The sequence below is a fragment of the Gossypium raimondii genome, chromosome 8 (assembly GCF_025698545.1).
Source record: "Gossypium raimondii isolate GPD5lz chromosome 8, ASM2569854v1, whole genome shotgun sequence".
NCBI classification, from domain to species: Eukaryota; Viridiplantae; Streptophyta; class Magnoliopsida; order Malvales; family Malvaceae; genus Gossypium; species Gossypium raimondii.
The window spans coordinates 55,992,359-56,010,675 of record NC_068572.1 but is presented as its reverse complement, the minus strand read 5'-3'; the positions used below and the strand labels follow the sequence as shown (position 1 = coordinate 56,010,675).

General features: G+C 30.4%; 1 protein-coding gene and 1 long non-coding RNA gene across 3 annotated transcripts; both read right to left on the bottom strand.

Moving 5' to 3' along the window:
* Positions 1–2,686: 2,686 nt before the first annotated feature.
* On the bottom strand, positions 2,687–3,967 carry LOC105792320 (uncharacterized). Its single transcript, XR_001133271.2, has 2 exons — positions 3,356–3,967; positions 2,687–3,097 (listed from the first exon to the last, which is right to left on the bottom strand). It is a non-coding gene; the product is annotated as an uncharacterized LOC105792320 (long non-coding RNA).
* Positions 3,968–6,896: 2,929 nt separating this feature from the next.
* Positions 6,897–11,039, bottom strand: LOC105792319 (protein NPGR2). 2 transcript variants are annotated; one of them, XM_012620835.2, is made up of 6 exons: positions 10,557–11,039; positions 9,862–10,145; positions 9,213–9,465; positions 7,912–9,128; positions 7,489–7,642; positions 6,897–7,414 (listed from the first exon to the last, which is right to left on the bottom strand). In XM_012620835.2, exons 2-6 carry the CDS (start codon positions 10,120–10,122, stop codon positions 7,095–7,097), a joined length of 2,205 nt encoding a protein of 734 aa, XP_012476289.1. In that variant the 5' UTR covers positions 10,123–10,145; positions 10,557–11,039; the 3' UTR covers positions 6,897–7,094. The 2 variants fall into 2 exon arrangements, with proteins under 2 accessions (XP_012476289.1, XP_012476290.1); XM_012620836.2 differs by lacking the exon at positions 10,557–11,039 and adding an exon at positions 10,371–10,516.
* Between the last annotated feature and the right edge of the window lie 7,278 nt (positions 11,040–18,317).

Genomic DNA, 18,317 nt, shown 5'->3' with positions numbered 1-18,317 from the left:
TAAACATTGAGGGTATTTTCGATAATTAAAAATATAAAGCCAGTAATCCAACATCTAAATGTATAATGCCAATGATGTACAAATGAGTAGTTTTGCAAAAACAAAATAAGAAAAATGATGTTTTTCGCTAAGTATTGACATTGACTATGAGAAGGTATAATATTTTTTATGGTGGATGTAATAACCTTTAGATATCTTATTAATTTGACAAGACATGAAAGATTTGACAAGAGTCCTATGATTGTTGTTATAATCTTTATATAAATCACTATATAGTGGAAATTTAGAATGCTGAAAGCATACAAAAATTCTCAAAAAATTATTCAAAACAGTGATGTAAATATTTATATGAATTTATTTGAACATATGCATTAGTATAGAATGATCATGAACAAAGTTTTGTTATGATTGTTGTTAAAAACTCCTGAATAAATCAAAATATATTTCGCCAAAAATTTTCCTCACTCCTGATTTTCGAAAGAATGGTGTTATAAATGCTTAGCAAATACGTTCAAGTGATCATTTGAACAGGCCCGTTCTTGACATTTTTGGGCCTTAGACAAAATAACAAAATGGAGTTTTATGTTCCTTAAAAGTTAAAAGAAAAATTTTTTTAGGTCTCTTAAGAGTTAGTAGTAAAAAAAAAATTTAGACCCTTAAAAGCTAACATTTTTTTTGGGGGCCCCTTAAAAGTTGGTGAAAATTTTTTTGACCTTTGAAAGTTAAAAAAAAATTGGGCCTCTCAAATACAGAAAAACAATATTTTGGACCCCCTTTCAGCCTTGGGCCCTGGGCCCTGGGCAACCGCACCTTCAGATGACCTCCAGGGCTGGGCTTACATTTGAAAAGCTAGCATTTAATATTTGAATACGTAGAATATGATATATTATGTGATATTGTTATGAGAAGGGTAAATACGTGTTGTACTATTTTTCTCTTAATCAAGATTTTGTCCCACTAGATTTTTCTGATAAGATTTTTAGTAAGACAACATGTTATCCATATTATAGGTAAGTGTACTCTTTTTCTTTCACTAAAACATTTTTCCCACAAAAATTCATCTTAATAAGGTTTTAACGAGACATATTATCTATCAATAGACATTTAAGGTGGAACGTTATACATATTTTATTATTAAGTGGATGTTCATCAATATCAAAATAAGTTTGATATATATCGAACTTTAATGTTTATTTAAAGTAGAATTTTATATCATATATACTTCTTATGTCTATAAATATAGATTTTAAAACAACTATTAATTTTATATTTCAACAAAATTAATTTCATATAATTTAATTTAATTTGGTGGGTCAATTTACATTGCAATAAACAACATTTAGTGCAAGTCTTGGTCAATCACAGACCTAAGAAAAAACAAATAATAACGTAATCTAATCTAATTAAAAATACATACAAATATTAAAGTTTGTATAAAATAAAGTATTAGTTATAGAAATTGTTAAACAATTTCAAAATAAGTATGTAGCAACTAATCTGAAGAATTTTGAAAACTTAACCATTCAACGGTTGAATATATTTATAACTAAAATTATGCGAAAGATTAGAAAATTATTAATAAATTTATGTTTTGGTCACATAATTTTAAGAAGTTACAAAATCATCATTATACTATTCGAAAGTTTTCATTTAAATTATCAGATCGTTAAAATTGATGTTGTATGGCCTTTTTTGTTGTCTTAGTTGCACCAATCAAAAACACTCATTAGGCTTTTTTTTTCATGAAACAACTTTAAACGTCACGAATTTGTGAACCAAAATCCAAACAACTTTCTAAGGTATGTTGTTCTACTCGTTGATGGGCACTGATCTACCATATCGATTGTCAAGTCGTTGCTTGGAGCTCGCTAGCCAGACTTTTAAATTAAAAAAAAAAAACATTAACAACTCTATAACTTGAATAAAAACTTTCGAATAGTTTAGTGACTTAAATGAAAACTTTTGAATAGTTTTGTAGTCATTTTATATCGTTTTGAAATTGAGTGATTAAATTATAAACTTAACTGAATTGTTGTTGCGTGAGAGTAGTTCACTAAAGTACGAGGTTTGCTTATTCAATTCTTTGCGGCTAAGTTTTTTTTTTTTTGAACAATTTCATTGTAATCTCTAATCATATCTGCTCTTTTTTACACAATGCCTATAAGTATCTATAGCCCCTCCCCCATCCCATAGATAGGATGATAATGCGTTTTATTTTAGTCAAACTCGCGTCCTCTTGCATTGATAACAACGCTCATGCCAATCAAGTTAAGACTCAATCAACTTTGCGGCTAATTTAAACATTCAGAATATATTAATTGGTTATAAGTCCTTGGTGGTGGCACATTAGTTTTCCTATACGTCTATCGAAATTAATCTAATGGCTTCTCAAATCTGGTTTTCGGTATGTTTTAGGTCGATTCATGGCTCTATTAAGGAGTTTTACTATCTTCTCACTCTGTTGTAAGAACTTTCATATCGTTTTAATATGCCAATATGGTGACATGTATTGTTTACAATGGTATGGTTTAGGCTTCTAGTATTGATTTAACTTATTTAAAAATATATATAATACTTAAAACTACCAATAATCTCTTTTTATCCGTAAATAGGAGGATAAATGCTCTCGAACTTACCTCTTCTTGTCTGACAACAATATTAATACCAACCGAGTTAAGACCCAATCGACTAAAATGACTAATCCTATTTGTAAATTTAAATTCATTATTCAAAAACAACACAACTATTTTGTTTACTAAACCAAGAAATAAATTGTCCACGTGAAGATACCTCTTGTCGCCTCTCAAATTGGCAATGAAGCCAAGCTTTCCTTGTAACGAATAAATCGCCCTTGTGATTGTAAGGCCCAATTTCTGCCCAGAGCCCAATATGACCCAAACAAAACCATGCCCAAAATTAAATAAACCCAACAGGCCCAAAAAAATTAAAAAAACCTAGCCCACAAAAAAAACTTTCAGCAGCAAGGGATGGGGAACCCTAGGGTGCGCCACACTCTGCCCATGTGCGCCGCTCCAGTTCCTCGCACGCTGCCTCCGCCCAAGGCTCGCCTATCACCGCTCCTCCACGCCTCTGACACCTGCAAAGAAAATTAAATGCAACAACAAAAGAAGCACGCAGGCAATGAATAGAACAATGGTATCCGGCTATAAAGGCCTAAAGTTCCTCTTGTAAATTTTTTTTACGAACACTTGAAATCAAAAGAACAGGTTGCTTCCTCTTTCGGTCTATCTATTTTATTTATTATTTATCTATTTTTCATTTGTTTTTTTATTTTACGAATCTTTCTTTAATATTAATAAAAAGAAAAAAGGGAAAAGGGGAAGAATAAACTCACTTGAATCGGCTCCTGAATCCGACGTCATCATCGGCCCTTCACCGTCGCCGAACGCGGGTTTAGGAAGGGGCAGAGGCTTTCCTTTTTCTCCTCGTTTCCCTGTTTTAGGGCCTTGATCTCTGAACGCGCTTCAACGTGCTGATGGGCGGCGCCCTCGCATGACTCCGGCCGCCGCGATGGGGAGCAGTGGTCCGACGACTGGGTTCCTATGCTAGGCTGAAACCCTAGCAGAGAAAGGGGAAACCCCTTTTAAATTTCTGTTCTCTGTAAAATATTTTGAAACAACTAAACAAAAGGAAACTTTTTTAGCTGTTATAGTGATTGCAAAGCGGCGCCGTTTGAAGGAGGGAGATCTGCGCATTCATGCGTTTCATTTTAATCTGCGCTGAAACGCAGCGCCTGAGGGCTGGGAATATTTTCCCAATCAGTCCCTCACTATTAAAGCGCGTTCTACCTTGGCCCTTAATGCCTCTTATTTATTTACAGTTTCAGCCCCCAGATTCTAGTCCGTTTCCAGTTTCATCCTTGGTTCTTTAATTTTTTTTTCTTTTTAATTTTTTTTGTTTATTATTATTAATTTTCTTGTTTGATTTGATTTACTTTTTATTTGTTTTTTAGACTGTGTAGTTTTTTTCCTTTATATATATTATTTCATTTAAACAGTTTTTTTACGTATTATTTATATTAAACCATTTTGTTTATATATATTATTTTAAAATTTCCTTTTCTATATGACATTCCAAATTTTTATATGGTATATTGATTTGCTTTTATTATTATTTATTTTATTTTATGTTAAGATGTATTATATATGTTAACTATTATAAACTGTTTTATACTATTTCCTTTAAATTGCCTTTTTATTTTGAACTCATTTTACGTATTATTTAGTTAAAATTGTTTTATTATTTTAAAATTGATTAAATGCAACTTATTTATTTTAAAATGCTTCATTTGTTTTTCTTCTCAAAGATTTTTCTTTTTTATTACTTATCTTATACTTTTATATATATATATATATATATATGTATATCACTTGTTTTATATTGTCCTTTTAAAATTGTCTTGTATATTATTAACCTTAAATTTCTTGTTTTGCATTATCTATTTTAAACTCATCACTATCATTTTAAAATTGTTTTTTTTACATTTTATTTGATTTTAATTTGTTTATACATTTTTTAAATTATTGTTTAATTCATTAGTCTTTATTTATCGATGTTTGTATTTGAATGATGAATGTTGTGAGATTATTGCCATTGCGTGTACTTTAATTCGCTTATTCATTTTCATATCATTAGCGTTCACTTGTATGTTATTGTATTCGTGTATTATTGTCTCGTGCGCTATATATTTTATTTCATGTCATTGCAACGTGGATGTTTCAACGTTTTCGTTCGATATAATCCATTTTGTTTTACTCCCAAACGAAATAAATGTACATCTTTAAGTGTTGTTCTTGCGACTATTCAAAAAGATTTTCTAAATAAGGCAATATTTTGCGTTTGGAAATTTGAGAAAACGTGCCCTAACGTGCTGGGTTTCGATTTCTCGTTTGACCAAATAGCCAAATATCCTCTTAAAACTTCAAAGTATGGGTTTTTGAAACTATAAGGTGATCTTGGTTTCTAGGGTTTAAACTATCGTATCCTAACGTGCTGGATGTGATATTCCTTCAGAACAAGAGAATCTTAAATTTCAATCCATGCTATTCAAGTTTTTTTTTAGGATCGTATTTTAAATTCTTTTCGAGTTTTCAACTGTTGACATTAAGACACTAATTAATCAACATGGTGCCAATTTTGAGAGTTACGAGAGTGTTAATCATTCCTTGTACGTAACCGACTCCCGAACCGGTCTTTTCAAATTTCGTAGACCAAAAACATTGTTTTAATAAATTCAAATCATTTATTAAAAACAACTGTTCTATGAGATGACCCGATCATACCTCATCAAAAAATGATTGGTGGCGACTCTAATATTCATTTTCATTTTCTAATTCAAGTCGACCCTGTTTTATCAAAAAAAAATAGCGTCAACAGTGATAATATCTCTGGGAGCCTCTCAGTTCGCTTGGTTTTTGTCTTATACCAAACAGGTCTTCGATTCCTGTTTCGAAGGACAAGATGAAGTCAAAGTTCATAACTGGACTCAGCTGGCCATGACTTGGATAACCCATGGTCTCTCATCGCCCATAAAATTATTAACAGTCGCATTTACTTGAATCAAAGAAAGGCAATTCCAATATCCTGTAAATCAATTTCTTGAAACGATATGATTAATCTTTTGAATGACGGTATTTTTCGTCCTTTCAATCCACATGCTAATAAAAAAACTCCATTGAGAAACGCATTTCTTTGGAATGGAAGCACCAAAACCCACCCTATCTCTGACTTCTATGAGTTCACTTGCTATTTTCTTCACTTCCTATGAGTTCGTGTTTAGACTATAAATTTGGAATTATTGAATTTATGACTAAACCCAAAGCCAAGAATAAATTCTTTAGAGTAATGACAAATTCTATAGCATTCTCTTAATAGGTGACCTCTCAGCTTACTGTATAGATATCTTTTTGACTTGTCATATGTCCTAACACGAGTAAATGTATGATATAGCTTAAACTTGAATTCATGGAAAACGATTAAAATAGTAAAGTTAAGGTGAATTTTAATGCCTCCATTCCAAAGCAATGCATTTTTCAAGTGAGCTTTTCATTGGTAGATATTAGAAAAAGAATATTTCAAAAAAATAAATAATATCATTTCAATTTGATGGAGAGATATTTCAAAATATTAATTGGCCAAATCATTCTTCAACTTTTGAAATATATTCCTTACGAAATATCGAAATTTTTTTAATTCGAGCAAATTCGAATGTTTGTGATTTATAGGTGATGAAAGAATATGGAGTATCGAATTCTTAAGTTAAACAATTCACAATTGAAGTACCGATCCCACATAATCAACTAATATTTAGACCAATTATGAACTTCAAAAATAATGGCCAACTTCATCTTTTTCGGAGATGGTAATTGGAGAAGAATTGTTTGGTGTAATATCCAAGCAAATTGTCTTCGGAGATAGTAATTGGAGAAGAATTGTTTGGTATAATATCCAAGCAAATTGAATGGCAACCACAAGAAACTATCAGAAGGGAGATTTTTTTTTTTTTTTTGTTTCGAAAGAAAGATTATAAATCATTCTCAAATAAATTTGTTTATGAGACAGGCCACCCTACCCGACCCAAAGACCCATCCAAAAAGTAAAAGAATTTGGACAAAAATATAAACTCAAAAAAATATAAGCCCAAAAAGTGTGAGGGTTTCAAAAAAAAAGTCTTTCGTATGTAATGATCAAAAAAATGTTATTTTGATAGTATATTAAGAACAACATAGAACAATGGATAAAAATATTATGGATTTAGATTACATTTTACTTTTCTACTCAAAAAATGAGTAAATTGCTCCATGTATATTAGATCAAAGAGTAAACTAGTTTTTATGTTAAAAGTTTCATCCATTTTTGCTGTTAAAAATTAATCCTTGTATGTCAACACGAGGTACATGCATTTTTAACCATACAAAAGGATGAGCTTTTTGACAAAAATAACCAATTTGGTCTTTAATCTAATGTACAGGAACTAGTTTACCTATTTATTGAATAGAGGGGACAAAATGTAATCCGACTCCTAGTACAAAAACCTCACAATACTTTTACCAACAATGGGATAACTGTCAAAATTATCTGAATGGCTCAATAGGTGCTGACTCTTCAAGAATGGCAGCAATCTCAAAACATTCAGCCGCTTCTTCCATTGATGAACCAACTTCTTCAGATTTATGAAGCAAACCAAGATTATACCATGCCAACCCATTCATTTGATCGACCCGAAGAGCGTTCATCAGCAAGCTTTTTATGACCGCATTGCATTGGCCACCAACTCGTCTGAGCACAGCAGCAGCAGATATCATGCTCGGGACATGATCTGGATCAATATCCAGCGCAGTACAAAACGCCTCCATAGCTTCTTTTAGCAAGCCTTTTCTCTCATACAGTACACCTGGAAAATAAAATCTCTAGAATTAACTATCTATACCAATAGGATAAAAATCTTGGGGAAGTTTATAAAGTTACCAGTGGCATGAAATCGAACAGCGTTGTAAGAACTTATAGCTTTTGATTTCGAAAGACAAATCTCGGCATCTCTCCATTGTGACAAGCTTATGTAGAGATATGCTAGATCATGCCATATTTCTTGTTCGAAACTTGTCAAAGAGTATCTATGATCCTGTACACAATTTTTTGAAAAAGATTAGTTGCTATAAAGGTTGTTTCCCTGAAAATATTTTCACTCGAAACATGACAGAAAAAAGAGGTATTATACAATGCAAACTTGGGTTTAATGTTCTAAGAACATAAAGAGCTTTTCATAAGTTGAAATGGACGTGGTAAGTTTCAAAACCGGCAATCGTAGCTTCCCTCATTCGTACGCTAATAGGCCATTTCAAAACCAGTTAAAATATAGGTAACAGAAAGTACGCTAAGCACGTAACAGACCTTATGAAGCTTCTTCCCCAAAGCAAAGCTTTTACACTGTACTTGAAGAAGGGCAAAAAGCTGACTATACGTCTCAACGGCACTCTTGAGTTGTCCCCGTGCAATTTGAAGCTTAGCTTTGGTGCGCAACAATTCTCCTTGATCCCATTTCCCGATTTGATCCAAGGCAGCATCAAGAACAATTTCACCATCCAAGAAACATTTTTGAGCTGACAATATACGAGCCAATAACAGCCATCCCTTAATGTTAGAACCACCTTCTAGTTTTAACAAAGACTTTGCAAAATAAAGTGCAGCTTCCAGCTTTCTCTGCTCGGCATTTTCCAGGCTAAGATGATAAAGAATACTGGGATCTTTCATGTTTGTGATTTTCTGAGCACTTTCCAAAGCCTGGAGGGCCTTGGACTGTATTGCAACCCTCTCAAAATCGGATAAGACGGACTTCGAATGCATTGAACAAGCCACACCCAATAAAAAGTTACTGGTACCTTCCAATTCATTGCACTCATCCTCCAGGCTTTCAAGGGCTCTATGAGCAAAACTAATCCCTTCTTCCGCAAGAATCGGTTTTTCCCCGCAAATTCTTGATGCCATCATCAATGCTGGAACACAACATGGATCCTCGTTACTGTTCAACAATTTTCGGAGTAGAATCAAAGCAACCGAATCTTCACCTGCTCCGTGGTAACAGAGAGATAGAATACGGTATCTTTCTTTGCGATTAATTACCCCCGGAAGCAGTTCTTCTATTTGCTTAGCCAAAGCCTTTAAATCACCACATACGGAGAGAGCAAAAGATAGATGATCCAAAATTGATGGATCCCATTCGATTCTTTTTAGAGCAACTTTTCTTAATAGAATCATTAAGAGCAGTATAGCCTCCTCTATGTTATTCCTCGGGACAAATGAACTGCCCATTTGCGAGCGGAGGTTTGGGGGACAAGCTTCATCTCCGCAATACAGGAGAAAAACGGCAAAATGTTTTTGAATCCTTGCAGTAGTTTCCGCGTCAAGATTCCATGTATGAAGAAGCGCCCACCGGTAAGACAAGATTGCTTCAAATGGAGCATCACTTAATTTCCATAACTCCGGAAGCAACTCGACTGCCTTGTTTAGAGTCTCCTGCAATTTACAGTTGGCACCAAAGTTTTCCGGCAAGCCATCCGGTAACGAAGATTCTATTACGTCCAGAATAACTTTACAGGTTTGAGCAGCTTCTGCAAGAATGATCACAAATATAAAACAAAACAAATAAAGCCAATGTAAGATCAGTGCACAAATACATAAATCGTTACCATTACCTCGAAACCTTTGGAGATGTTGCAATGATTGTGCTTTGAGAAAGATTGCTTCAAGCAGTAAACTAATGGTATGAACAGGCATTGGTGGAGGAGCATAATCATGAGATTGTCTCTTACGCCTTTCAACTTTTCGAGTAAGGCTGAGTTTCATTTTGGGAATTATTGCGGCGATATCTATTCCTTCAAACACATGTAGTGCAGCTTCGATATTTCCTTTCTGATATTCGATTCTTCCTAGCAATGCTCTAGCTTCCTGCATAGCAAAGACACCTTAGCTCGCAAGAAAAGTAAATAAAACCGAGAAACGCAAAGGCAGGAATGACCATAATTATACCCATCCTAACTGTTAACCGGGTTACCAGTCAAAGAGACAAAATATATCACACGCATTTAAAGTTAAACTACTACTAGAAGCCTAAACAATACATATTTATACTGTATGAAAGTTCCTACAACAGAATGAGAAGATTAGAAAACTCCTTAATAAAGGCATGAATCGACCTAAAATGTACCGAAAACCAGATTCGAGAAGCCATTAGGTTAGTTTCGATAGACATATAGGAAAACCAATGTGCCACCACCAAGGACTTATAAACAACAAACTTATTCTGAATGTTTAACTTAGTCGCAAAGAATTGAAGAAGCAAACCTCATAATTCAGTGAACTACTCTCACGCAGCGACAATTCAGCTTCTTCTATGTTCCTGGTATCTGGCTTGTTCTCACCATTACTGAATTTAGAAGAATGACCACACAGTGAACGATCTTCTACGGCAAGGGATTCTGATGGAGGTATCATCTGTTCTACTTTGATTAATTTCTCTCCGGCGCATAAACACTTCATTGTCTGCCCCAAGTCCCGAAAAACTCCGCCTCGTCTCGGCTTTTTAATCCTTATGCTGCTCCTCATAGTGTTTCACCACTATCCAAGATCTTCAAGCAGGGGAACAAAATAGCCATAAGAATCCAAAAAAGAAAACATCAACAGAACTTAAATACAAGATCCAAAGAATACACAAATTTCATAACTAGGTCACATGATACAATATGATGATCAGTGCAAAATTTACTATCCATAAACAGTAAATTTCAAGATTTTTGCCACATAAAACAAACGATTATTCAATAATATGAAAAACCCACCAATATTTCACTGACCTCATTTCAAAATTCTCATCAAAAAGCCAATCAAATTCCTCAATTATAGATTATAGACAATGCGACAATAAAATTACCCAGAAAAAAATGTAGAAATTCAAGCAATGAACAATAAAAAAAACTCTACAAAAGAAATGACAGTATGATGAAGTCCATCTCAAGTTTATCAGTCAAAAAAAAGCTCACCTTTTGTTTTTCCAAAGAGAAAAAAAGCAAAGAGACAACAAGCCATCGACAGCAACACCACCCATCTCTGTTTCTTTTCAAACAAAGCCCTTCTTTAATTAAAGATTGTACCTTTAAAAAACAAAATTAGTAATCAAGTAACAACCCAAAACTAAATAGCCAAGAACTTTTTTTTTTTTGTCTTTCTTTTGAAAATTTTCTTTTACTGTTTTGGCCCCTTTGTTTTCGTTTATTATTTATTTAGATTTAAACTTTAAAAAGAGAAATGGGAATGTGAATTGGATCGTGAAGAAGAAGATTTGGAGGTTCAAGATTTGAAGAAGAAAAGAATATTGATAATTAAAATGAGAATTAAATAAAGTAGGTTAATTCTTAATCACGTGGGATGCTTTTTTTCATATGTTTTAGTGCTGGATTTTGACTCTTATTAACCAGATTGATTGACATTTTATTTAATTTGTTTTTTATTGTCTTTTTATTTTTTTATGAAATAAATATGAAGAACAAAAAAAAAACAGTGCCGACAATATCAGCAATCTGAAAGAGTTCGACAAAGAGAACAAAAATCTTGTTCATGGGAAGCTTACGCTCCCATTATTTTGGCCCCTTTTTTTATTTTTTGTTGAATTAAATAACAATAAAAAATATATTTATTAAAATATTATGTAAATTTTGAATAAATTTTACTCTAATGTTGGAAGTTGAAAAATATATCGTCTTAAATTTTATGCGAATTTTATTAATTTTATACATAAATATAAAAATATCTCCTAATAATATAAATTACTTTGTATATAAAATCCTTTTTATCTATTTCTAATTGAATTAATGCTAAAATAATATAAATAAACTCAAAATTTTTAAAATTTTTGGGTGAAATTTTAATATGATTTTTTATACATTACGACTAGATTTGTTAAAGAGACAGCTATTCATTCAAATATTGTTATGTTAAGATTTGTACGAAAGTATTTAATTTAAAAATAAATTTAAATAAAAAATCCAACTCGTTCTAAATATAGATTAGGTTTAAGCTCAAATATTCAAATTTAAGTCCATTCGAATCCAACCAATTTTCAATGTCATGATATATTGGTTTTATTTTAGTTTTATACATAATGTAATTCAGTATTATATAAAAAATAAATATAATAAATAACTTGTTTATTCTTAAAATTTTAAAAAATATATACAAATATATAAAATATATATTAAAATGAATAAATTTAAATGGACTTGGGTTAGTCATTTATAAATATAGACAAATTTAAACAAAATTTAGGGATAAATATCAAAACTATTCATAAACTTTGATCCAATGTGTAATGTGAGACGTGAACTTGATTTTGTACAATTTTATATATGAAATTTTGGTTTAATTCAATTTTCACAAATCATTAACAACGTTATCAAATTATTACCATTTATGTTAATATATTGCAAACACAAATAATTATATTAATCCAATATGAAAATTAATATATGTATTCGTTTCTTTAATTTGTACATTGACTTTTTTTATATGTTCTATCGTTCTGATCATATTTGATTTTTTTGACACAATGCTTAGAACTACCCACAACCCCTCCCCAACCTATAAATAAAAGGATAATGCACTTCAACGCACTCAAACCCACGTCATCTTGCATTGACAACAATACCCTCTCAATCGACTATTTCAAGTTAAACTTAAATGAGTATATATAATATTGATATTGTATATGGACCCAATTTAAAATTGACCCAATCATGTACACCTTTAATTACATAAAAGAAAAAAGTAAAGAATGGTGGAGATTGAAATATGAAACCCCTTTGTATAAGATATAAATGCAATTTGCTTCATTCTTAGCATTTCAAAGACTTAATCCATGGTTTAAATAAAAAGAGAAAGATTCTTAAGATTTCTTGTTACCAAATAAATGCATCTTAGTGGCTTGGTTAAATGGGCAATGAATAAAAAGCAACCCTTTTAATTATGGCAACCATATTGTGCAATTATTTTTGGTTTAGTTATTATTAGAGATTTTAAGTGATTACTTAAAGTTTTTGCCTAACATGTGTCTGCTCATAGAGGAGACTGCTAAAGTTGTTTAGGCCATTAGGAATTTGGCAGCTTAATTTAAAAAAAAAAAAAAAACCTTCTTAATTAATATATAGCTGTGGGTTTAAGGGGTTTACTTTTGTGCTTTGATATTAAAGTGTTGGGTTATTAATATTTATAAAAATTATTGGGATAATGTCACATTTGGTACATGTGCTTTTATAAAATATTCAATGTGGTACTTGAACTATCAATACGTATTCTATTACAGTACCTGGCGTTAACACCGTTAGTGAATTGCTAAATCAACTAATGAAATTGGATACGTAATTTTTTCCTAAATGAATTTATTTTTTTTTATTAGTCATGTGTTTAATTCTTTCTTTTTCTATCTTGAGGGAAAAGAGAAGCAATAAAGGGAAAAAGACACTAGTAGTGATGGAATGAGAAAGATCCCTTACTTCTTTGTGCACCTAGGTTAATATAGTAGGTCGTCCCTTGTCTCGTAGTGCTGCGCATGGTTGTACGGGCTAGCTAAGTGTCAATGTCGGTATAGGTCAATTGTCGTCAAGGTATGTGTTGTGTGATTTTGCTTACGTTGTAAGTTGTCTTAGTCTGACACCTATGTGCTTTAGATTGTATGACACAATTAAGCCCACGTGGCCTTGGCGAAGGGTGCTTCGTGGGGAGTTAGTTGTGGACTGTTTGTAAGCTAGTTCATTGAGCTTTCCGCGAAGGGACATTTGCAAACCGTTGAACAACTTGCCACGTGTCCTGTTCTATTAGGGTATAACAAGTTTATTAAAGATAGTAAAACCTGAACAATCCCAAATATTTTGAATCGATCCATTGTAAATGAATTTTTTTTTTTTTGAAAAGTAGATGCAAGTCAGAGTGGGGTGAATTTTTTATGGGAACAATGGGTATGGATTGTCTATGGTAAATGGTAATGGTTTGCCCTGCCCCACCCTGCTCCGTTATATGAAATTACTATTTTACCCTTGTATATTTATAACTATTAAAAGGATAAAAATGTATTATAGAAAAAGCATGTATATTTTATGTTTAAATATTTTCTTGAAGAATTATATTTAAATATTTATTTGCCTTTAAAAATTAAAAATTAAAGTGAGGATGGAAGCATCCAATATCCATGGAAGTGGTAATAATTTTCAAGATTTCCCTTCATAATAGAGCGGAGTGAATAATGAGGCAAAGCATGTTAATAGTGGAACGGTAATAAATTTGACGTTTATAAAAGTACATATGATGAAGTTAAAATTCTTTTAAAATTAAAATTGAAATATATTTTTCCACTAGAGTAAAGATATAATTTTACTATTATATTAATTTAATAATTTTGAAGAGTAAACTATAATTTCATTTTAATTTTATAAACTAAAGCCCATTTTTATGACATTGAAGCCAAGAATTTTATATCCGAGAGGTAAAAATTAAATTATTAACTTTTGAAATATTAAAGGAGAATTTTACAATTTTCGGAGCAAGACAATATTGGAAAACCTAAAATGTTTGGATGAGATAAAATTGAAGCATAAAAAACATGCAAAATGTGTGCCAAACCTAATAGTCTGCCTTGTTACACCACACATCTTTCAAGGAAGCAAAATTTTTTCCTTCCAATTTTTATTATTTTAAATAAAAAAATCAGAAAAGTGATTTATTAAATAAATTTTAAATATTTTATATTAAATGTTTATTTATTTAGTGATATTATTTTAGTATTATAGCTCCCAACTATTTTTTTTAGTTTAGAGTGGCACAATGAAAGTAAAAATACAAATAGAATCAGACAATTACAACATAATTAGGTATAAAGATGTTCAAATAAATAAAACCAGATTATTACAAGCATGATTTAATTAAAATTTGTAAAAATTTAAACAATACCAACTAATTTGGACTAAAACCTCACATATGGTGAGACTCAAATCTACACATACAATTGCATATGACAGATAACGTGTAGTTTTTATTAAATTGGTTCAATTAGTTAATTCGGTTTGACTTTCGATTATATTAGTCTGTTTAAATCTTAGAATATTTTCATTTTCATGTTAATTAATTTTTCTCATACAAAATAAAATATTGTGGTCATAAAACCACAAATTGCACATATAATAATATTTTTTTGGTGAAATAAGCAAAAGATTACATAACCTTATTCTTAAGTAAATTACCTCTAATATTTTCTTCTATTATGACTTCTTGAGTCTCCGTAGGGGCTCTTTGAACATGTGCAAACCTTTAACATTTGAGAGAGCCATTTTTGCTAACACATCTGTAATTTTATTATTTTCCTTGGAGAAATGTCTTAAGCACCACCTCTCTTCGACCGATAGAATCTGTCGAATCTGCCTAACTAGAGTAGAGTTTGATCCTTCAAGTTTTCTATTGCTAATAGCAACAATGGCTTCAAGATTATCAAATTGGATGACGACTTCATCGTGTCCTTGCTTTTGGAGTAGAAACAGACCATCTAATATTTTTTAAAAGTTATAACTTACTACTATATCAACAATTACAATTAAAATAATCGTTATAAGCATTAAATTGAACAGTTAACTCAATTCAAACTAACTCATCATAAAAAAATTCAAATCAAACTAATGGCAAAGACAAAAGGGGGCAAGCAGCGGACTTGACCATTTAGCCCCTTAAAATTTTATGAAATTATATATCAGTATATTGATAAAATTTCACTTTGCCATTCCAAACAATTATGATTCATCTTTGATCCCCTAAAATATTTTTCGAACTTCGCCCCTACATTAAATAAAGCCCCTACATATGCTGAGATTCCTCATTACCATTAAGTGATTATACAGGTCAAATAAAGCGGTGCAATGTGGTGTATTTAATTTACTTTTTGTCTCACGCTACAATATTTAATCTCATCGCCACTACTATTTTTATACAAACCGCAAGTAAACGCACCATTCATTTAAACCAACCCTAAATCTAAATACTAAAAAAGGTTGCAACATTCATGTACACTCAAAATATTGTGCTCTTCAAGAAAGTGAAAAAAAAAATGGTAATATCCCTCATGTGAGCCGCCCGATTGGTCGGTCTTCAATGATCTAAATTGCAAGGCTTGAAAAGCATCAAAAGCTTTTGATTATTAAGCAAACCTAAGATTCAAGTTTTTTTCTTATTCCATTTTTTAGGAAAAAAAATACTTGGAATCTTTTACTTTTATAAAATAAAATAAAAATTATATTTAAATTATATTTTTTTGTCTAGACTTTTCAATATTTTATAATCATATTAAGTCCGATTAAATTTAAAATAGACCTTAAATCGAACTAAATTTTTTTAATATTATTGTTTATCCACAAAATTCAACTCCAAATTTTACTTGAGAGATATCGAGTTCCATATTTTAATTACTAATAAATGTAAATAAATATTTAATGAAAGTTAGTATTGGAATAACATTTTGGACAACCAAATACCAACCTGTATGAAGTATGAACCATACCTACCACTGGCTCTATTTGCTGCCAGCGTATTAATAGATAGAAAAATATATGTAATTTTTATTAGTAAAATTATACAATAATATTATCAACATAGGTATATTTAGGAAATAAACTTTAAAACCCTAATTTTTTAAAAATAAAAAATATTAATATGAGGTATTTTTTAAAAATATAAAAATACATTTTTATATTTTTATATGGATTTTATAAAAAATAATTTAAATAATCTCATTATAGTCCCATTATTTTCTTAATTTATTTTTATAAATATAATTTTTTTGAATAATCTCATTATAGGTTCGGATTGTATTTGCTCTTTTTGACACAATGCCTAGAACTACTCATAGCCCTCCCCCAACTCATAAATAAAAGGATAATACGCTTCAACGAACTCCAACCCATATCCTCTTGCAATGATAACAATGTTTATGTCAATCGAATTAAGACTCAATTAACATAAATATAATTATTTTTACGCTCAATGAATGTGTAATAATTTAATTTACAATTATACTCTATACTTCAATTTTGTTGTCCCATTAATTAGTCAAAATTATGAGTTGATAAAAAGTCAGCCCATTTGTCATATTATTTTATTTTTTAAAATCAGGCCGAGGTTTGGATAGGATTTTGATCCAAGCTAATAACCTAGAGGTAGTTCATACATTCCAGATGAGAACTTCGACTACTTTGACGTCAGTTCTAGTTAGGTGGATTCAACAGTTGCTAAAGAATAACGAACATTGAGTAGTAACACTTGCTCCTAGAGAGACTGATCAGGTTGCAGATCGGATTACCAAAATATTACAAAGTGATTCGGAGGGATGTTTGAACTAATCAGTGTAGTTTAGTTCTCTAAACTTTGTTTTTATTTACAAAAAAAAAATCAGTTTTAAATTATTAAAAAAAATAAAAACTCATAAAAATAAGATATTTCTATTTTGAAATGATAAGTGCTTTAATCTATTTTTGGGTACAAATTAATTATCCAGATATATTCTAAATTGATGGGCAGATCAACTTTTTTTTTCTCTAAAATATAATTTTTTTTCTTGAACTATTTAAATAATTACATAACAATTATTTTTTTAATAACTCGTGAAACAAGAGGGCCAGCTTTGTCCTTTTCCTATCATATTTTACCAAATAAAATGCGTGATTTAGAATGAAGATAGCAACATCTCGTTAATACGGCGTCGTTTGCGAGGCCTGCTGCGACTGAGACCACTTTATTAATAATTCAATAATAATGCTCAATTTGATTGAGACTTCTAAAAAATATTGGGATTTTTATTTTTGTTTACTATACAATATTGAGAGAATATTTTTATTTTTATTTTTTGTTTACTATAAAAATAATTACCATTAGAATAAATTATTACACGCATTAAACTGAACAATAATATAAATCAATTTTAAATTTTTCTTCGAAAATAGATAGATGTAGATGCTAAGTTGACACGTAGTTGAATGTCCAAATCATTCTCTTGACAATCAAATTTTAAATACATAATTTAAAAATATAATTAATTGTAAGTTTATAAAATTATAAAAATAATTATTAGGAATTTAATTTTACCTTTCTATTTTTCGAGCAAATTGGATATAATTATTTTAAAATAAATTCGATAATGTTAAAAATCAATTTAAGCATAAATATAAAATGTTTCTATTTAAAACATGTCGTTTAAAATAATCGGGATAAATTTCAAAACTATACATGAACTATGATTTAATATGCAATTTTATATATGAAATTTTGATTTGATCCACTTCTTGTAAATTATTAACACAATTATTGATATAATAAATTTATCTATTTATTTCTTTAAATGTGTGTGATTAAATCAAAATTAAAGTTTCAAATATACATTTGAATCATAACTAAAATTTCACGTGTATAATTGCACCAAAATAAAGTTCATGTATACAATTACACATTAAATCAAAGTTTATGTATAATTTTAAGATTTATCCCAACATAATATTAAAATTAAAATATATTTCAAGAAAAGAGTTCAACACGTATCAAATATTAACTCATTAAGGGATTTTGTTTTAAATGTAAGATGTAGATTTGCAAAATCTTATCCATTATGAGGGATTTTATAGGATTGTATTTAGAGGCCATATTTAAAGAGAAAAGTGGTGTCGAGTGAATTTTAGTCTAGTTGGTATTATCTTATCAATGCAGGAAGATATAAGTTCAAG

Excerpts from the sequence above, each read along its gene's own strand:
- LOC105792319 (XM_012620835.2), bottom strand. The coding sequence starts at position 10,122 with ATGAGGAGCAGCATAAGGATTAAAAAGCCGAGACGAGGCGGAGTTTTT. Across the intron at positions 9,129-9,212 it reads ACATCTCCAAAGGTTTCGAG|AAGCTGCTCAAACCTGTAAA; the intron begins GTAATGGTAACG and ends TCATTCTTGCAG. Across the intron at positions 7,415-7,488 it reads TGTTCGATTTCATGCCACTG|GTGTACTGTATGAGAGAAAA; the intron begins GTAACTTTATAA and ends TTTATTTTCCAG.